Source organism: Impatiens glandulifera, chromosome 3, assembly GCF_907164915.1.
Source record: "Impatiens glandulifera chromosome 3, dImpGla2.1, whole genome shotgun sequence".
In the NCBI taxonomy this organism is placed as follows: domain Eukaryota; kingdom Viridiplantae; phylum Streptophyta; class Magnoliopsida; order Ericales; family Balsaminaceae; genus Impatiens; species Impatiens glandulifera.
Window position 1 is genome coordinate 41,344,801 of NC_061864.1, and position 21,985 is coordinate 41,366,785.

At 29.8% G+C, this 21,985-nt stretch overlaps 1 protein-coding gene across 2 annotated transcripts; it reads right to left on the minus strand.

The window, feature by feature from the left end:
- Positions 1–4,513: 4,513 nt before the first annotated feature.
- LOC124932538 (S-adenosylmethionine carrier 1, chloroplastic/mitochondrial-like) lies at positions 4,514–20,805 on the minus strand. Of its 2 annotated transcripts, XM_047473189.1 has the most exons (13): positions 20,692–20,805; positions 17,296–17,378; positions 15,689–15,796; positions 13,651–13,733; positions 13,080–13,156; positions 11,333–11,423; positions 9,191–9,244; positions 8,976–9,071; positions 8,764–8,853; positions 8,514–8,565; positions 6,287–6,348; positions 5,864–5,944; positions 4,514–4,966 (listed from the first exon to the last, which is right to left on the minus strand). In XM_047473189.1, the coding sequence occupies exons 2-13, from the start codon at positions 17,348–17,350 to the stop codon at positions 4,832–4,834; spliced, it is 984 nt and encodes a 327-aa protein (XP_047329145.1). In that variant the 5' UTR covers positions 17,351–17,378; positions 20,692–20,805; the 3' UTR covers positions 4,514–4,831. The 2 variants fall into 2 exon arrangements, with proteins under 2 accessions (XP_047329145.1, XP_047329144.1); XM_047473188.1 differs by lacking the exon at positions 20,692–20,805 and having other exon boundaries at positions 17,296–17,598.
- Between the last annotated feature and the right edge of the window lie 1,180 nt (positions 20,806–21,985).

Sequence of the window (21,985 nt, forward strand, 5' to 3'; positions counted from 1 at the left end):
AATAGAACTAGAATGAGAACGACGGGAAGATTACCTTGAATTGAATGGTGAACAATAAAACTAGAATGAGAATGAAGGAGGAAGATAAGAACTCTTAACAATCTAGGAGCATTTGAGAATTATTATTGGGAGAGGAAGGAAACACTACAAGAGTTTTCTACCAATTCATTTCATAACAATAATTAATCTTTATACTATTCTATCTGTAATCGCCACTAACAGCTACTCAAACCAAGGACATTAGCCCTAATTCTTCTCCATCATAACACTTCCCTACTCCATAAAACCTACAATAAAATTAATAATTTCAATTATATATTATATTAATTATAAAATTTAACTTTCAGTTATCATTTTATATTAATTATAATATAAAACTTAACCTGCAATAAAATCAAGAATTTCAAATATATATTATATTAATTATAAAATATAACTTTCAGTTATCCCATTATATTAATTATAAAATAGAAAAAAAAATGTAGTTATCATGTTTAGCATTAAATACTAATCATAAAACATTAAAACCTACAATAAAATTAAGAATTTCAATTATATATTATATTAATTATAAAATTTAACTTTCAGTTATCATATTATAATAATTATAAAATATAACACAAAAACAATAATTATGAAAAACATAAACTGTGTAACTGCAATTAAATCAATATAATAAATCAACCCAATTTTTCATCTTTTTCATCTAAATATTTGTTTTCATATAAATAATTTTACATCAACAAGGTTCAATTTAAGAGAGAAGAGTGATATTCTGCCTATTCAGTCTCCTTTTGCGGCTTCTAGCTCTTTTTTCTCAGGAATTTTATCATTTTAGGCTTCTAGCTCTTTTTTCTCAGGAATTTTATCATTTTAGGCAACTACAACAACATTCTATCTTTTGAATTCCATCTCGGTTAAAGTGAGTAATAATTAAATTATATTAACATCAATTTCTCTATCAACATCATTATTTCAATAATTAAATTGGTAAATGTTATGTTTCAACAATCTATTGTTCACTGTTTTTTTTCCAGGAATTTGATCATTTCAGGCCGCTGCAACAACGTCCTATCTTTTGAATTCGATCTGGTTAAAGTACAAATAATAATTAAATTTTATGACTAATTAATAAAATAAAAAATTTAAATGCATATAATCTCTTTATTCTTAGCGTAATATTTTTTTTCTATTCTCCAATTTTTTTATTATTATAACGTTCAATTAATTATTTATTATTTCCCATTATTTTTCAATATTTATCTTTATTTTCATTTTTAATATATTCATATTATATTAATAATTTATTATTATTATTAACATATGATATATAAATATTTTTTTTATAATAAATGTGTTTGTTATGTTTATAACATCTAATTTTTAAATATTTGGTCATTTTTTCACATATACTTTCGTTAATTATAACAATCCAATTATTCACTTAAATATTCTTAATGTTTTTATATAAAAAAATATTTTGCATAATATATTAAATTTTCATAAAAATAACTATTTTTTACAGAAGATGGTGAATCTATTAAAAGTTAATACATGATATTTATTTTTAATCATAAAAGAATTTTTTTAAATATATTATATTTATTATTTCTCATTATTTTATAATATTTGTCTTTATTCTCATATTTAATATATTATATTATTTAATTTTTTATTATTATTCAATCTATATTTACATATAAATATTGTTAAAGTTTTTTTATTTTAAGTTTTTTTTATGTTTATATTTTATACTAACTATTATAATGTCAATTCATAATATCAGAAAATGGACACACAAGCCTCCATTGGAATTCTAGATTTGACTACGGATGGCAACTACAAACATTTAGTTGCAAGAGTTATGTACATGTGGGATGCAATAAATACTAAAAAAAAATAATGAATTGCTAAGTGTTGATTTCTTATTAATAGACAAGGAGGTAAGTGTGTTTAATATTTTGTTATATATTAATGTATGTTAGTGCAAACTAACATGTAATTTATAGGGTGCGGTTATTCACGTCAGCATCGGTCGTCAATTTGTTCCAAGATATCGAAACTTATTAAAGGAGGGTAACATGTACATATTTCAAAATTTTCGAGTTGTCAAGTCAAACGCTCAGTACAAACCAGTTCCAAACTCTTTGAAAATTTTGTTTAGCTACGGGACAACCATGAAGTCTAAGATTCTAAATATTCTGAGATATAAATTTAATTTTTCTGATTACAAGGAGGTTATTTCTAGAAGTGACAATTGCTCACAACTAACCGGTAGTGTTTTGATTAACTATTGTCTTTCATTCATTTTTTTAACTTACATTTTCCTTTTTTATGTTATAGTTATTATAACTCGTCTTATCAGTTTGGGCTCTAAGACTTTTAGCAAAACTGGATATAACACAGTTGCAAAACGTGGTTTAAACCTTCAATTTGATAGGTTGGTCATTTATAAATCTATAAGTTAATTGAGTTCTTTTGTTTTTTTACTCTATTAAATATTTTAATTTTTACCTTTTCTATGTGTTATTTTATAGTGGAGAAGATATTAATCTAACTTTATGGGGAAACATAGCCGAAAATTTTGAATTTGTTGAGGGATCTAACAACCAAGATCCTATCGTAATAGTTGTGACTGGCTTACTTGTCAAGTTATACCAAGGTATGAATTGTAAAAAAAATATACTTATGTCTTAATATGTTTGTGTTAACCATTTTTATGTGCTTTCAATAGGTCATCATGTCCTTTCTTCAACAACGGCCACACAAGTTTTTCAAAATCTAATGATTCCAGAGGTGGTGACTATGCGAGAAAGGTTGATATTGTCTTTCTTTAAACAATACTCTTTGTTTAAATATTTGTTGTTTTAATGACTATTATTTTTGTGCCACCTTTACTCAACTAATTGTAGATTTGCTGTCCATCCATCTCAAGTATGTTTGTTGGATGATACTGTTGAAAATTCGATGTCTTTACAAGATGAGATGATGAAAGATCGACACACAATTGAGGAATTATACAACCTAATGTCAAATGAGGAAAGCAAGGTTGGTAAAATTGGTATTTCAATATTTTTATAGTTATCTTATTGGTTTATTGGTTAACAGGAATGTATATGTACCGTTGAAGCGACAATCAATAATGTATGCAACTACAATGGTTGGTTTTACTACTCTTGTGATGATTGTCGCAGAAAAGTAACGCTCGAGGGCGATGTTTTTTTTTTTGCAACTCATGTGTTAAAGTTACAAAAAATCCTACTCCAAGGTGTTTATTTTTGTCTCTTTGATCATTAACAAACTATATTCATATATTTGATTATATCTATTTTGTTTTTTCATTATATATTTTGTATCCATTTTAGATATAAATTAGAGATTGAGGTTGGTGACGAGTCAGGAGCTGCACTATTTGTGATTTTTATAGAGTTGTCAATAAGTTTAGTTAATCTAACTGTTTCAGATTTGTTACAATTACATCCGAGTTGTGACAAAGATTTACCATTGCCGTTATCATCAATGTCATCGCGAAAACTTGTGTTCCAAGTTAAAATTACTGATTACAACATCAAGAAAAAATCACACAATTTTACAATTATAAAAGTGTTACTCAACAAGTAAACATATTTTGGATATCTTTATGCTCAACTTTGAAACGTGTTTTATATATTAAATTAAATTTTGTTAAGGGAGGAGCATCAATTTCAGACAAAATTGTTGAAGAGGTACTTTTTTAATTTTTTTATCAAATAAATTGTTTTTTTAATCTATTTTAATGTTTTATTTAGATATTTGAAACGTTTATATATATTTGATTAAATTTTATTAGAAAAGCATCAATTTCAAACAGAGCTGTTAAAGAGGTACTTTTTCAATTTTTTGTGATCAAATAAATTGTTTTTTTTTATTATCTATTTTAATGTCTTATTTAGGTTTTTGAAATGTGTTTTATATGTTAATTAAATTTTATTAGGGAGGAGCAGCGGACAAAGTTGTTGAGGAGATAGGACCAAAAAGACAAAAAATTTAGTTTTTATTTTTTATTTTACAATTTTTTAATTTCATTTTATTAGTTTTTTTTATACATTTTTTTTTATGAATGTTTGTTTAATATTGTGTTAACTTAAATTTTTATTTTGCTTTCAATAGTTTAAATTAAATCAAGTCTTTTGGTTTGTATTGTATTATTATTATTTTTAGTTTTAATCCATTATTCTTTTTTCTCACATCATGTATATATTTCATAATTAATTTTATATAAATATATTTTTCCTTACATAATTTTTCCACAATTATTTATATATTATTTATTTTTGTACAATTTACTTATATTATGAAAAAATTAATAATAATCAATTTATTTTTTCTATTTTTTTCTCTGATTATATATATATATGTATTATATATTTTCTCTTCATATAAATATATTCTCTTTTATTAAATTAAATATTTTATAAAATTTTCATTTATATTTCCCCCGTACGTAGGGTTTTATACTAGTTAGGTATAATAGCAATGAACAATATAACATTCCACAAAGGATCCCATTCCATTGGTAACTTGCTTTAGGAAAGAAAGAGGGAGAGGGGAAGGGGCTAAACATTATTCTAAACAAGTTTCTTCTATTTGGATTACAATTTTCACTGAAGAGAATTTATAGTTTGTCAAAGAAATATTACTCTACCAAACATCTTCAAAAGATACAGGGTTTAAGGCATAAATGAATACAGCTTTAAACAAGAAAAGAAAAGAAAGGGGGACAAAAAAAAACACAATAATTTGATGGAAACAGGTTCTCCCAAGATTTAGAAGCTGAATTCTTCCATCAATCTTACTCTTTCTTTTCAGCATCTAAACTTGGGGCGGCCAAAGGACGTCTTTGGGCAAGATATTTCTTTGCACTCTCTAGAACTCCAAAAAATATTGAACCACCAATACCTATCCATAGCACTCTTGGTCCTATACCCTATCAACAAAACAATGGAGCATTTGCAAAACTTTATAACCCATAAAGAATCATTATTATTCAATGCTGTATCAGATGGAAAAAAAAGTGTACCATTAATGAAAAGCATCAAGTTGATTGTAATATATATGTAATCAAAAGTTTCTACATAACTTAATCATTCAGGTTTCATGGTGCAATTGGCTCATTTAGAAACATTGTGTGGATATGTATTAGAATCTGCGAATGAATTTCTTTCTAGAGACAGATCTAAATACATTTTGTATATAGAAAGGTGTGACTGGTTGGGATACACTAAAATTATGTCACTTTGAAAGCATCCCTCAGATGATTCATCCGAGATTACCATGAAATTTGTAAGTCTTTTCAAAATGATTATTTTAGCCATAAAGATATCTAATTCTATATATTTCGGCCATTTTCATTAATGTCAACTGCACAATGCCTAACTTTGAAAACAAAATCATAGATATGATGTTCAACATTTGATAATGACAAAATATAGATTGTTATAATTGTGATGCTATTAGGCTATTAGATACATTTCTAGGTACTTTTTTTTACTTGGGCTGTGTGGCCAAGTTGTTTTTGTTTAAGGTATCTATAACCTATATTAATTGGTATCAGAGATGACCAAGTGATGTAACAAATTGACCCCATTTTGATACAAATCTATTTGAAAACTAAACTTAGCCAGGGACAAATTTAAAAAAATTATTGACCATAAACAAAATTATGAGTGTTTTCAAATGGGGCCAATGTGTTGTTTCTCGTGAGAATTTATGTCCCAGAAATTTAACTTCATTTTTCTATTACCAAGTTTATCTGCAGTTGTTGCTTCATCATTGTAGACATGGATTTGCAGTATTTGGATACAAGAAGGAGAAGTTTTATTACCTTAAGTAAAGCAGGAGCACCTTCTTCTCTAACAATGGTCTGGACACAATCGAAAATCCCACTATACTGTTTTGCAGATCCCTGCTAGTTGCAAACAATTGAATACCCATGTGATGGCAGCTATACAAAATCAACTCTTTTCAAATATGAAGAAAATGTATGTTGTCTTTCTATTGACATTGTATTGATTATAAATTATTTCTCCATGTTCAAGAAATTAAACATTTTGGTGAATATTCTCATATGCTCATTTGATTAGTGTAGCTCGATCATATATTTAATAGTATATAAAGAAAACGCTAAACAAACAAATTTTGGTGTCTTCTTTTAGCCATAGAAACATGAAAAATAAATTGTCTATGAAATAAAAATTGCATAGGACCCAACAATACCCAACTTCATGACCGGGCATAAAGGTCATACCTGAAGCATCAATCTAGTCTTAATCACATCAAGAGGAGTGGTTATGGCCCCAGTCACAGCACCTAACAAACCAAGGAAATTCAGTCATGTCACTATAGAAACATGCAATACTCAATCCTATAGTGAAAATTCCACTAGGATACCATGTTTTTTTTTACTTATAATTGGAAGTAAAACTAAAATCTAAAGAATAAAATTGTAATTATTAAGCAAACTTTTTTTTTCTTTTTTTTCTTCTCTTTTATATTTATTTACTATTAATATATGTAGATCAGAAAATTAATAGAATACTTAATATATTTTCTTAATTCTTTGTTTAATATTAATAATATACTAATCATAAAATACATTAAAATAAGAATTTTTTAATAAAACTAATAAATTATCAAGAGACTTGCAAGTAAAAAAAAACAATTGGAACTGTAAAATTTCCAAGAGATTGAAAATGAAATTCCTTTAGAGTGTATTTGATTAGAGATGAATTTGTTGGCAAACATGAGAAAAGCCCAAGATGGTTCAATTTAATTTTATTATGGATAATATGGTAATTTAGATTCTTATTTTTGTAGCCTTAGTACTTCTAACAACAAGCCAGGAGAGAATAATAAAAAATAAAAAGGGATATAAAGCATATTTCGCAGCGTCCATCAAACTTACAATTGAAACGTCAAACGGAGTCTGATTAGCTTAAACTTTGTCGGCGATTTACAATTGGAGAGTCAAACGGAGTCCGATTGAGCTTAAACTTTATCGGTATGTTGGTAACTTGTTTCCTCTACATTTTCAATGTTTCGGTCGAGGATTAGACGTCTTAAATTTGATTTATGTGGCTTAAAATTTTTATCCAATTTGAGTTTTATTCTACTTTTTTTGTGACAAAAAAGTTTGGAATATTTAGATTATGCCCATTGTTTTGTGTTATTAAAGGTTGTTATATCTTAATTGGATACCTAACATTTTTATTATAGTTGGCTTGATTTGGACGTGACATTTTATTCTTTGATTTGAGGAAATTTTCCACCTAAAATAACGTGCTATTTTATTTTCTTATATTTGTATTTTATTGCTCATAAAATTTCAATTAAAATAGGAATCAATTTATTATCGTAAACGTTAATATTTTTGTTTATTCCCAAAAAAATGCTATCAGAACTTTGGTTAGCATTTTAGAATCGATTGATATATATGAAGATAACCAAAATCATTTTTTTTTGTTAAAATGACTCAAATTATCATATTTGGATGTGGCAGATTAAAAATCTTTTATTTGTGAAAACTTTACATCTAGCAAGTATATGTTAATAAGAAATCGTCTCCAAATCTGATAGAAGAAGATAATATTTATAACCACGTTCAATTTGAGACACATACACATGGAGTAAAATTGAGAATTTGTATACTCTAAAGACTATAAGAAATATTGGTAAGTGTAAAGTTTTTACAAATAAAAGATTTTTCATCTTTAAGGTCATCGATGTGAAATGTAATGTTAGTTCTTTAAAAAAATATATTTTTTATTTATCTTTCTAAATATGACAGTTTGAGACATTCAACAAAATTATTTTATTTTTGTTTATCTACATATATTAATTAAGTGGAAAATGTTAACTAGAGTTCGATACAACTTGTTGGGAATAAACAAAGATATTCACATTTATGATAATAAATCAATTCCCCACTTGATTGAAATTTTAAGAGCAATAAACTATAATATAAGCAAATAAAATAACACAAATAATGCACGCTATTTTACGTAAAAAAATATTCTTAAATCAAAGGGTAAAATTGAGGTGAGTTCTCGGATAAAAGGACAACAAAAAATAATACAAACTTTTTGGTCCAAAAGATTAGAATAAAATTTCTGGACATGAACGTTAATCCACAGAAAATCAAACGTTAGGATGTCTAAACCTTAATCAAACCTTTGAAAATTTAGAGGAACGAGTTACCAACCAACTCCAACCTCTTGACAAAAGTTTAATGAAATATTTTTACTGCCTCTCTTTATTTTCTATTACCTATTTCTTTCTAGATGTTGTTCTATAAATACTAGAGCTACTAAGGCCATAGTTGTCAATAGTGTAGCTCTTCTTAGCGTCAAAGGTGTTTATGGATATAAACGTAGCGAGGGTTATTTGAAAATAAAGCATAACAAAAAAGATATGGAACGAGGAAATTGTAAGAGGAAAAGGAAAACAAGTTCAAGGGAATGGTTGTAGAAAATTACCAGCAAAAGCACCAATTATAGCATTCTCTGGATCATTTAAATCTCTCTTGGCCTGGAAGTGGATAATATGTACATAAGGTAGTCGAACCAGGCATACGAGAAGTGCAAGAGTTGTTATTAAAAAACAGACATAGTTCCCAGAATATTGATCATCGTGAATAAGAGTGCATGAGTAAACTTTGCTACACAGCGACATAAATGAATAAGAGTGCATGAGTAAACTAAAGATGAGCAAAAATGTACAACTTACTGCCAGCTTATAACCTATACGAAGTTGCTCATATATGCAAAATTGCATGGCATCAAATGGCAAATCCCGCAATAGAAATGAACCATACCCCTGAGAAAAGAAAAAAGAATGTTTGATGAATTAAAATGTGATATTTTCCAGAAAATATATTGTTTACAACTGTCACTGTCACTTAATAGTTAATATATAGAACAATGGGATAGATTCCAAACTGAATAGAGTCCTTTGAAGCCTTCCTTGGAAAGAATAAGGCGAACAGCCTCTGGAGCTGAAGCATATTGCCTAGTCTGCATCCGTTGTTTAACAACCTGGAAGGATGATTTTTCACACATTAAAAACTGCTTAGAAAAAAACATAAGGAAAAGAACTCTCAAACATGTTGAATTCTGGTTAAGCAGTTTCATCTGGAATTGAACAAGTTGTGAACCTCAGTTGGAACACGGATAAGGGAAGCAGCAATGCCTCCTACAGCTCCTGCAGTCTGCACAAAATTCGACACCATTTGGAATGTGAAATATTATTTACATCCTTGGACAAAGGAAAATTCGAGCTCTATTTGATTTGTACTTTTGTCAATTTGATAAAAAAAAAAAAGAAAGAAAAAAATCTACATTTTACTAGAATCTTTGATGTATAAAAATTTATGTAGCACAATCAAAAAATTTGGCAACTTTTCATACACTTTTCACTAAATGATTTAATCTAATTTAATCACACTTTTTATACTAAATGCAAAAAATAAAATAAACTTCACTTTTTACTTTGTCGATTTTCTAATATTATTGTGACAATCGCATAGATTCGGTAAGAGAGTGAAAAGAAGGGACACGCTTTGAAATGAGAAGTTGTCACTTAGTCAACAAAAACAAATCAATTTATTTAACATCATTAACTTAATTTGTTAAGTCCTACACATTTGAATATATCATCAAAATTCAGGCTTTGTTCGAATATACCATTAACCTTTAATGTAATTTATAGTGTAAATGAAACATTATATCCCAAATGAATGTCTCAAAAGCTTTAGGTCCCTTTTTGTATATAACCCTTTGATAAATTACTCACTCTTTCAAGACATGTAAATCCTTCAAAAAAACTGAATGTATAATAAGTTTCCATAGAATGAGCAAGGATAGGACTTATATTAACCTTTTTTAAAGAAAAATATTTCTAGAAGAAAAGGTGATGTAAAATCAATTACCTAGGTATTCTTAGTTCTTCGATACTTAAACCAGTAAGAGAAAATAATTGATTCGATTTTGCCTGAGCATGTTACATGTTCAATACTTGGTGGTAAATATTGTTAGTCTTCTTAGAAGTCGCATTTGTGACAACTATGTTAAAACAAACTTTAACATTTAGAAAATAATATATAGTTGATCCGATTTTGCTTGTACAGCCCAGAATTGACCGTAAGAAACACCAAGTACTATTGCAGCAAGGGTTCTTGAAGTCAATATGTTACATTATGAGGTACATATTAGGGTTAGGGATAGAGTTGTAAACAAATTGTAAGAGTGGAATTGTAATTTGTAATTATTAGGTAGAGGAAATTTATAAATAGCTGATAAATCTTATACTTAGCAGTTAAAATGTTGAATTGAATGGAAAACAGTCTGGATTTTATTACCCAAATTCTTTATGATTCTTCACCCCTTCTTGATTTGTCTTTAAATTCTATCTGAACCCTAAATTCCTAATCTGTCACATAACACAATGCTGCAGCAAAGATTCCAGATGTGATGTACCCCAGATTTGACAATGCCATACATATTATAGTTTCATAATTTGGAATTGCGTGAAGGGGGCTTTCAAGATTTTTTCTTGCCATGTTTGTCCTGGCTCTCAGCTATCCACTTGACTAGCATGTATCTTCATAGTCATTTTTATAATCCAACATTTATGAGCAAATGCAGTTCAGAGACTAGACAAATAACATCTACACTGCCAAAAGACTGTAAGATCACTTCCCTTTTCCATTTCAACCTGTCCTAATAAAATACTGTTGAGAATATTCAAAATTAATTAGAGGATATATTTTAATTGGTTAGATAAATAATTATCTCTTTAATTATGTCCAAATGTTTTGGAAAATAAATTGGCCTGTTTTGGTATAGGTTTTCGTTGACTTGATCAAAATTTAATAATATCTACATTTGGTATAAACATCCAACTGGAAACTGATTCATGGAAATTTTTGGGCGATTTTCCAATATGATTGTGACCATTTGTGGGGGTCATGATTGCATCCTCCATTCAAAAGAAAAGTCTTTATTATGGGTCATTCTAGCTTATTATATTCAAAATATCTAATTAGTTGGCATATATATCAATTGACATATCCCATGATTATAAGACTTGATATCCCATGATAGCAGAAATCAGACTAATCCTGGGAAATCCTATGTACATTTGTATTTAAAGGGTACTTCTCTATTGCATAAATACACACAAATGAAAGAACTAAATTAGAGGCCATCTTATCTGCAATAGCAATATGTATATATATGTTTTGGTCATTATGATAAGCCTATAGTCTATAATCTGAACATCTGAGAGAGAGTCTTACCAGATGAGCAACTGCACTAAGATTATCAGGAATGACCTTCAACAACTTTTGTTTAGTTGGTTCATAAACACCAACAAACATAGCAGAAGCCCTGCAAACAGAAAAATCTTCATCCAAGGCATCAAAGGTCACTATTGTATTTCTACTCCCTCCATCCCATCTATCTCATGTTTAATGAAGGGTGTTTGAGATTAAATGACCTTAAAAAGTAAAAAGAGGAAAAGAAATTGAGTAATGATTTAATAATGTTGAGTGATATTTGTGTTATGATGAAAAATAATACATTTTATTGAAAAAGTATATGAATGTAATTTGGAGATTGTGTTGTTAAATAGTGAATGATTTTTGGGACTTGATTTTTAGAGTTACGACAATCTAAAATAAGACGGAAGGAGTAATTAATAACAGATTTCATGTAAGAGAATGAGTTTTTCCGTTGATGGAAAAAATCATGACAAAAAATCAGAACATTTGTTTGGGAACATTTCAAATCTTTGTCAATATAATTTGTATTTGTTAATCAAGTAAGTGAGTTTACTACTTTGACATGCTACGCTTTCATAAGAATGAATATCATTCTGATGGGTAAAAGTGTCACATTCTGCCATTAGAATTCAAAGGTATAGAGAACACAACACTTTCTTTCACTATTTTTATTAATGTTCTATATGTCCCTACCAAAGAAAAATGGAGATTCGAAAGAAAAGATCACATAATCTGATTATTGTCAAGCATGTTAAGTACTCGATGAAAAGAAAATATACCAAGTATTTTCTTTTACATTTATTGCAAATATGATGGACATACAATAAACATTTATGACTTGCTCATTTTTTTTATTATTAATATTGCTATGCTTTTTCCAATTTTGATCATGATCTAGAAAAATCTACATTTGTTATGTTTGCCAAAAATCATAATGATCTACAAATTAATTATCCATGATCCAAGAAAATATATATATATATATATATATATATATATATATATATATATATATATAACAAATTAAACAAAAAATTACTCCATAATTTGGATCATGATATAGAAAAAAAAATGGTATACTAACAAAATTACACTATAAACTGGGTGATCCAGAAAAGATGTTATACCAAACGTGAAAAAAATCAACTTTAATTTTAACTTTGGCAACCGTGATTGCGACAAAATACCAGTTTACTTGTGGGATTCCTGTTGGCAAAATATAGAAAGGCTCAATATTGCATGTTTCTTGTTGGGAGTGTGGATGATTCCTAGAGTATTTTTTGTGCTGAGCATCATTATAATGAATCTCAAGCTGTTTTAGTTGAAAGCTTTTGTTAACAGTACTGCAACTTATAACTATTAATTGGTAAAAGGTTAGTAGATTTTATTCAACTTGTGGGTCTGAAATTGATGCTTGTGGGATCTGTATATGTCATCCCACTTCTATTTTTGTATAATCTAACCTAAAGGCACAATCTACCCAGTGAAGCCCTTAGAATGAGCCCTCGTCTTTACCATTAAATGAACTGATTGAAAATTCATTTCCATCAGTTCAGGATACACATAATTAACACATCTAATGGAGGATAGCATTTTGGGGAAGGAACATGAAATTGGAAGTAATGGTTTTCATGGCACAAAACTCTTGAAACAACATGGGATTCAAACCAATTAGTAATATTTTTTTCTAAGCAAATCAGAAATATAATTAGCAAGTGTTTTCACGTTAAAAATGCTTGGAGATATTGGAGATTGTACATACGGCAAAACACCAGCCAGATTTCCAGCCAGACCAGAATAAAGACCTTTCAGAACTATTTTTCCTCCACCCTGAACAGCCTGCAACACAGATACAGTATAGAGAAGAGAGCAAATTATAATATAAAATCAGATTCCCACAAAAGGACAGAAATTATTGTATTTAAAATAAATTATTCCATATCCAATTTTACATTGACGGGGATGCAGACCCTGTTACACTGGCAAGATCTGAAGGGTAAAATGTTACAAAAGTGAGAGGTCATGGATGCAAGATCTACCTAATGGAAAAGGAAGACAATGCACAAAATATAGCATAACTATCAAGATAAGAAAAGAAGAAACAAGATATCGGAATTATCTTTTAAAAGGAAGCGTTCTATCCTAAAACCATTTTGATCAGTCTGGCTATGGTTGTCTTAAATATCAATAAATCATTTGAATATAAGTCCTAGAAGTATTAGCCCTTACATACACAAATCCATGAAGAATTTATATTCCAATATCAAAGAGTTAATAGAACAAATCATTAGTATTTAAGTTTTCATTTTTGTAGAAACCTATGTGAAATCTACCTGTAATCGGGTTTTGATTGTATCAATTGGATATAATACTGTTTCCACAACCACACCAGCTGTACCCCCTGCGATAACCCCTTCTGCAGAACTATACAATGTTAGACATGATAATTCCAGGCTATGAAAGTCTAAGTAGAATCAAGAGTAGAAAAGGTAGAAGTAATTATAAGAACACAATACAATATCTTATTTGGAGAAGGAATTTTTTTCTGAAATAAATTATGTAATATGATATAAATGAGATGAGAGTCGTTTACACCCAACAACAAAAGCAGTACAAAATGAGTGGTCAAAAGTGTCACCAAACACACCCGAAACAAAACGTGCGATAACCAACGGAGAAAACAACAATGAGAAACAAAATGTTCACCTATGAAAGGCTTTTCTTCCTACCCAGAACAAAAAATGCATTACACATTAATTTAGTTCAAATATAAGAAACTTGTTATTAAATACCTTAAAAGGATTCACACTTCATTTCACGGTTTCATTCTTATTGAAGAATTTGAGAAAGGGGAGTGATTATTGAATTACTTTCTCATATGGGGGTAATCACCTATATATATACATATACATGTACATGTAAAAGTAAAAAGTAATTGATGAGTGAAACAAGTTAACTTATATCACATGCCAAGTATTAATTGGTGGATTTTCAAGAGTTAACTCGTGGGACTAGTCTATTGTTATTTGTTCAGCCCAGACGAGTGAGGCCGTTAGAATTTGATTCAACTCAGATTGAGTAGTTTTGAGGACAATTGCCAAAGAGAAAGTGGCATTTAGAGTGTCTGCAAGAGACGATTGCTTGATTGCCATAATCGGTGTTAGAGTTTCTGGCATACTAACAATGATGTGTGATAACCAAGTCGGAATCAGTATTATAAAAAATCTGGTTCATTATGACAGAACCAAATATTGAAATTGATTGTCACTTCATTTATAAGAATGTCAATAAATGGTCTATTTCAACCATTTACGTTACGTCACGCATTCAGTTGACTGACATACTAACCAAAGCTCTTCCCAAGTAGAATTTTGAAGAACTATGTAGTAAGTTCGGGACTCTCAATATCTACGACCCAACTTGAGTGGGAGTGTAAAATTATCTATCTATATCCTCCTTAGAATTGATGCACCTTGTTTGCACTCAATATCTTACTTTATTTTTACTCAATGTATTGAGTTCTGTCATTGTCCGACCAATTGACCACCACTTTCAGTTGCCTATCCGTTGAAAAAGAAAAGTCCTCTCTAAAGTAAAGCAAGGAAGTCCGCTATCCCTCTAAATGGTCCTTCTTTTCTACTTTCATTACACTCAATATAGTTTATATACCACACAATTCTCACTAAATAAGTTAAGTTGATATTTTGAATAATATTATCACTTTTTTACTCTTACAAGCTCAAGATTCTATAGTCTCCTACCTTACAACAAAACTTCAAATTGTTGAAATTCTCACAAAGGCACACAAAAACAAATTTCAATGATCTACTTGCCAATGTACATGTACCACCCAACTTGAGGGCATTGGGCATATTATTAGTTCCTCCTATTGTTTCCATATCTATTTTCCAGTATTTTAGTTTTAATCCTAAGAGACTTGTTTCCACCCGAGAAGACACTCTCTCTTCCAATGTTCTCATTTACTTCATTCTTGCTTTATCATCCGTAAATTCACATGCAATGTTCTCTTGTAAAAGTATCACAAAATAAAGAATACATAAGAAATGTCTGTTCCATCTCTTGTATCCTTTAAATATCTTCATATTATAATATCAATTCCATGTCATCAAATAGTCACCATTGATTACAGGCAAAAAATCAATCTAACTCTTATGTTCAACTTCTATGTAACATGAAGATTTAATCATTTTTTGGGGGGAAAACAAAGATTTAATATTTTACTAATCCCTAATTGGGAGAGTTGTGTGTTTAGCTGATGAATAGCATTCTAACTGCAGCTAAACATTCATTCATGTTTCAAATCTACACAACAAAGTTATCCAACGATAAGAGAAGGATATCTCATCTTACCAAACAAAATTCGAAAGAAATCAATTGGCTTTTCATCCCTTGTGCTAACTGATGCAAAAAATCTTTTTCTTCCAAATTGTACATTCCGCACTTCTCCATTAGCAACATCTGCAAAACCAAATTCCAGAAGCAATAAATACAACAAAGAAATGCAGAGGCAAAGTTCAGCTTTTGGTCGGCTCATAAGCTCTTGTAAATATGAAGTCTCCAACATGGATGATCAAATCTAATCTCCAATACAATAGTAATATGTACGCTCTCCAGGAAAAATAAAATGCTACCAGCATAGGTCCTCCACCACAGTTGAAACTCTTACCAATGAATGGAAGGTATAAAGGATCATTGTGTAAAAATGCAAATAAACTCCTCTATCGCTACTTGTAATGGTTCTCTTTAACCACAACTTTCCTCTAAACTGAGAATTCTAACCACATATTATGAGAACAATAAGCAAATTGATCAAATATTCAAATGTTTTAATAGTTGGTAATAGTGACAATGGGTCTTTGCTATTTCATAAGTTTTCTACTAACAACAAGCTGAGGGCAAAGAGGTAAACTTAGAACATATCTTACAAGGCAAACAAAATCATGTGTAAAATTAATTATTAACCATTAATGAATATCTCCAACATGACTAGATTTTAATCTAGTGCACAAAATTATCTTAGTTATCAGTATTATTGTCAATCAAACAAAGAGAAAGGAATCCAAAAGTGTCAAGCCCAAAGCACATATGATCAGCTTGAACGTTGTTTGTTGGTGCTTCCCTTCACAAACAAATAGCCCTTGTTTGGAAGTTGGTGTTTTGAATTATAACTCCTTTTATGACGTTATGATATTCGAATCCAAAATTTGATTCATTATAAAATCTATGGTCTAAACCTCCATAGTATTTAAAATTTTGTACATTTTCCTTTTCTTAATTAATATTTTATAACTTTTTTAACAAAATAATATCACATTATGTTCTTAGCTAAATCCAAATACAAATTAACCCCATAGCTAGGTTTTGTCATACTCGGCCAGTTCAGGAACCCATGTATATCCTCAACAAAATATTATGATTGACATCAGCAACTACGACAAATTACTCATTCAAAAATTTCACTACATAATCATCAAATTAAATTAGTGAGTAAAGCAATGGAACATACATATCATTTCTATGGTATGTTATGATTGAAAATATCAAGAAAGGCTATTCATATTACATTACAGCAAATAAATTGATTATTAGCAAAATTTGCAAGCATAAACATAATAGGGCCAGGTTTTCAGAATAACACAGATGAGACCAATAGAATATAAGTGCAAAAAGAAATAGGTGTAAAGAATAGGGGATGTCGGGACTACTTCAAGCCCCAATTTCATCCTAGACAGGGATGCATTTCCTATCTTCTTCTTTTTTTCTTTCAATTTGTGATACTCAGCTTGTTGGGTATCTTTCTTTTTCACTTGTCAAGTGCAAAAGGATTCAGAAATGGGAGGTTTTGTTTTGGACATTTCAGGTTAAGACTAATTCCAACTATAATCATGATAAACACAATGAGGGTCATGCAGCAACATAAAGTTAGAATATAAGTAGGGAAAAAGAAGATATGAAACCTGCGGGGACTAGAGAAGACTTCTTGGCATCAATCGTTAGCGTAAGAGGGCCCATTACAAGAGCGTCGTCCAGCTATCCGGTGCTGTAAATTTGACAGAAAAACAGCTAACTAGAGTTTTTGAAGTCTTGTAAAGATTAACAAAAACGAACGGATATTTTTGTGAAGCAACTCAACGCATTGCGATTTGCCTTAGCAGCAACAAACAACGTACACCGAAGAGAGAAAGAGATGAAGTGTAACTCAAGTGACGTTAAGATAGAGGTGGTTGGTTGGTGATAACACGTACAGGTTTGGGGAAGGAGAGAGAAAGACAGGTATTAGGTGTTTAAACAATTTAATTATATTAATTAAACGGATTCCGTCTTTTCAAACCGGATACAAGTTCGGGTTTATGACATTATAACTAGTATTTTCGAGAAAAAAAATAATAAAAAGAGAAATGATAGAGATCGAGGAAATAATAACAAAAATAAAGTCTAGAAAATGATGTATATTTTTAATAAAAGAGAATTTTTAAATTTTCAAGACACATCATTTCTGACTTTCTTGTCATTATTTTTTCTGTTCTATATCATTTCTCTTAAAAAAAACGTCATTATTTTTAAATATTGAACCGATGTTATAAGCACTAAAAATCTATCTACCTAATTTATAAAATTATAATAATTATTTTGATTTATTTTCAAATAAATAAAATCAAAATAATTAACCATAAAGCCAAAACTTAATTAAATAGTTAATTAGATTAATTATTGTGATAATTAAGATCTAATTAATTAAGGATAATGTCCAAATAAAAAAATAAAATTATTTGAGATAAATGTTGTACTCATTTTATCTTAAAATAATTTTAAAAAAATTAAGGGATTAAAATAATTTAAAATAAAATGTGGTACTTATTTCATTTCCAAAAATTATTTATTTAACTCAAAATATAAAAAGAATAAACTAAATTGACAAAATATTTGTCATATTTATTTTAATATTTTGTGTATTTTAAAAGATTAAAATTAAAGTCAAAAGGGTAAAAAAATATCAACTCAAACAAACCCTTAAAGTTTTAAATAAAAAAATAAATTCGCAATTGGGTGTAGCCGAAATTCTGGAAAATAGTTACAACCGAAACTGCGACCATCGGATGTGCACTGAATTTTCATCCAACGCCCATGAACAACCCACGACGCCCACTGCACCAAAAGAAGACCCGCGCGCGAAGTAGCTGGTCATCAAACGGTCGCTCTAACGTCGTCTCCTTTAACGCGGATGGAACGCTCGTGTCTGTTGGGTCAAATTATTTTGACTAAGTGTCAAAGTAGTTTAACTATTGGAATTTTGATGATGAATGTATATAAAACTCAATCTATGCCGTCTAATTGTTTTTGGTGCAAGTGTATCGAAAAATGTTATATTAGACTAAGTCTGAATGAGGCGCATTAGACTGATTGATTATTAAATGCATTGAGTTAGACGTGCAGTATAACAGACGTAGTTAGACATGCAATCTAACGGATACGTAGTTAGACGTGCAGTCTAACAGACGTAGTTAGACGTGCAGTCTAACATATGAGAGTTAGACGTGCAGTCTAACTTCTTCAGATTAGTCTAAAGGGAGACGTAGTTAGACGTGTAGTCTAACGGATATTTAGTTAGACGTGTAGTCTAATAGACGTAGTTAGACGTGTATTCTAACGGATACGTAGTTAGACGTGCAGTCTAATAGACGTAGTTAGACGTGCAGTCTAACATACGAGAGTTAGACGTGCAGTCTAACTCCTTCAGATTAGTCTGAAGGGATGTATAGTTAGACGTGCAGTCTAACTAATGAAAGTTAGACGTATAGTCTAACTCCTTTAGATTAGTCTGAAGGGAACTGTAATTAAACGTGTCGTCTAATCCCGTTAGACCAGGTGGTCTAATGGATCCTGCTATTAGACGTGGGCGTCTAATTTCATTAGACGAGGTCGTCTAAGTGAAATATGTCTAATGTCAAGCTTAAAGCAGTTGCTTGAAGCTAGCACACGTCTACCCACGATCAACTAGTTGTACGCTACTCCTGCTCCACTTTCCAGTGAAGATTAGTACGACAGCCAGTTGCAACCAATTGATTAATGTCACGTAAGCAAATATTCTTCCCACTACTTGTTTTTCCAGGAATATCCTAGAAGAATATTTGGCGCACTACCAGATTGGTACGGCCACGATGCTATTCTCTGTTGTGTACTATGGAGGCGCTCCAATGGAAGTTAGCCACGTGTCATTATGGAAGATTCGACCGTTGGTACTTGCTTTTTATTTAAAAATCCTCAAGGACAACAGAAGAACTGCTGGAATTATAGACTAATCGATCTATCGATACACAGATTATTCAATCTACGCATACAAACGAGCTGCTTTCTTGTTTTACTGTGTGTTTATCAAGAGAGAGTTAGAATCAAAGCATTGTTTTAGCTGAGTGATATATTCTTCATCATATTGTAAGTTGAACAGAGTCTGTTCTATTCAATAGTGAGCTATTCGTGCAACTGTATTTGATTATCAGAAAAGTATAGTGAATCCTTCTGGTGGTTGGAAGAAGGGGTGACGTAGGAGAGTTTGCTCCGAATATCCATAAACAAATTGCTGTGTCTTTTTCATTCTGTCATCTTCTCATTCTTGGTTCTTAGCTTCAAATCTAAGCAAACATTTCCGCACTTAAAATCGTTCAAGAGTTTGCAAGGGTTTGTGCAGAATAGAAAGTGGTTTAAATTCTTAACATGATTTCTATCAAATCGTTTGTCCGAAGTCGTCATCAATAGTCAGACCCCCATCTCTATTGCTGTCGCTGATCCTATCAATTGGTATCAGAGCTCTATTTCCTATTCTCAAGCTTCAAGAACCTGAATCATGTCTATCATCAACAAGATCCCTATTCTGTCAAGAGACAACCGTGACTATTAGATGATGAGAATTCAAGTTCACGTGGAGCGTCATTACCGATGGTCCCATAAAGATTTCGAAGCCAAGATGTGAGTGGACTATTGAAGATAAGATGACCAACAACCTAGATAATGTGGCCAGAAATATTCTGTATCAATCGATCAACATGAACATAATCTACGAGATCAAATCATGTTTCTCTGTTAAAGAAATATGGGAGAAGTTGACTCAAATCTATGGTCGAAATGTTCAAGCCGAGAAGAATCAGAAGGACCAGAAAGTTTTCATGTGTGTTGAAAACAAATCCAAATGGGCCGACAGTGATTCAGAGGATTCTCCTGCTGAAAAAGAGACTGAAGCTGTAACATTCTTGATGACAGATGACCAATCCAAAGTAAATGATGTTTCTACATTAGAATTTACCAACGAAGAGTTAATTACTGCACTCAATGAAATGACCAACAAACAGTGTTGTTACACGGAAGAGAGAAAGATATGAACTGTAACTCTAGTGTCGTTAAGATAGAGGTGGTTGGTTGGTGATAACACGTACAGGTTTGGGGAAGGAGAGAGAAAGACAGGTATTAGGTGTTTAAACAATTTAATTATATTAATTAACCGGATTCCGTCTTTTCAAACTGGATACAAGTTTGGGTTTATGACATTATAACTAGTATTTTCAAGAAGAAAAAAAACTTAATGAAAAGAGAAATGATGGGTATTTAAAAAAAACATTAATGGTACTTTCTCGCATTTGAATGGTATCTTATTCTAATTTAAATTCTTAAATTTGATAAAATTTTAATATTATTAAAAAAAACATTAATGGTACTTTCTCGAATTTGTAAACATTAACGGTACTTTCTCGAATTTGTATTTGAATGGTATCTTATTGTCTAATTTAAATTCTTAAATTTGGTAAATTTTTAATATTAAGAATTAAAATTTTAATGTAATTTAACTTAATATAATTAGAATTTTTTTTAATTTGGAATTGTAATTCTAAATTATTTTTTATATATTTTAAACTTAATAACTTTTTATTTTATAATTTAAAACACAATTAAAGTTTTCAATCGATAATTTTGTTTTTAGAATTTATGATGTTAAAATATTGAACCGATGTTATAAGAACTAAAAATCTACATACCTAATTTATAAAATTATAATAATTATTTTAATTTATTTTCAAATAAATAAAATCAAAATAATTAACCATAAAGCCAAAACCTAATTAAATTAAATAGTTAATTAGATTAATTATTGTGATAATTAAGATCTAATTAGTTAAAAATAATGGCCAAATAAAAAAAAATTATTTGAGATAAATGTTATACTTATTTTATCTTAAAATAATTTTAGAAAATTTAAGAGATTAAAATAATTTAAAATAAAATGTGGTACCCATTTATTTCCAAAACTTATTTATTTAACCCAAAAATATAAAAAAAATAAAGTAAATTGACAAAATATTTGTCATATTTATTTTAATATTTTGTGTATTTTAAAAGATTAAAATTAAAGTCAAAAGGGTAAAAAAAAACAACTCAAACAAACCCTTAAAGTTTTAAATAAAAAATAAATTCGCAATTGGGGGTAGCCGAAATTCTGGAAAATAGTTACAGTTGAAACTGCGACCATCGGATGAGCACTGGATTTTCATCTGACGCCCATGAACAGCCCACGACCTGCTGCACCAAAAGAAGACCCGTGCGCGAAGCAACCGATCATCAAACGGTCGCTCCAACGTCGTCACCTTCAACGCGGATGGA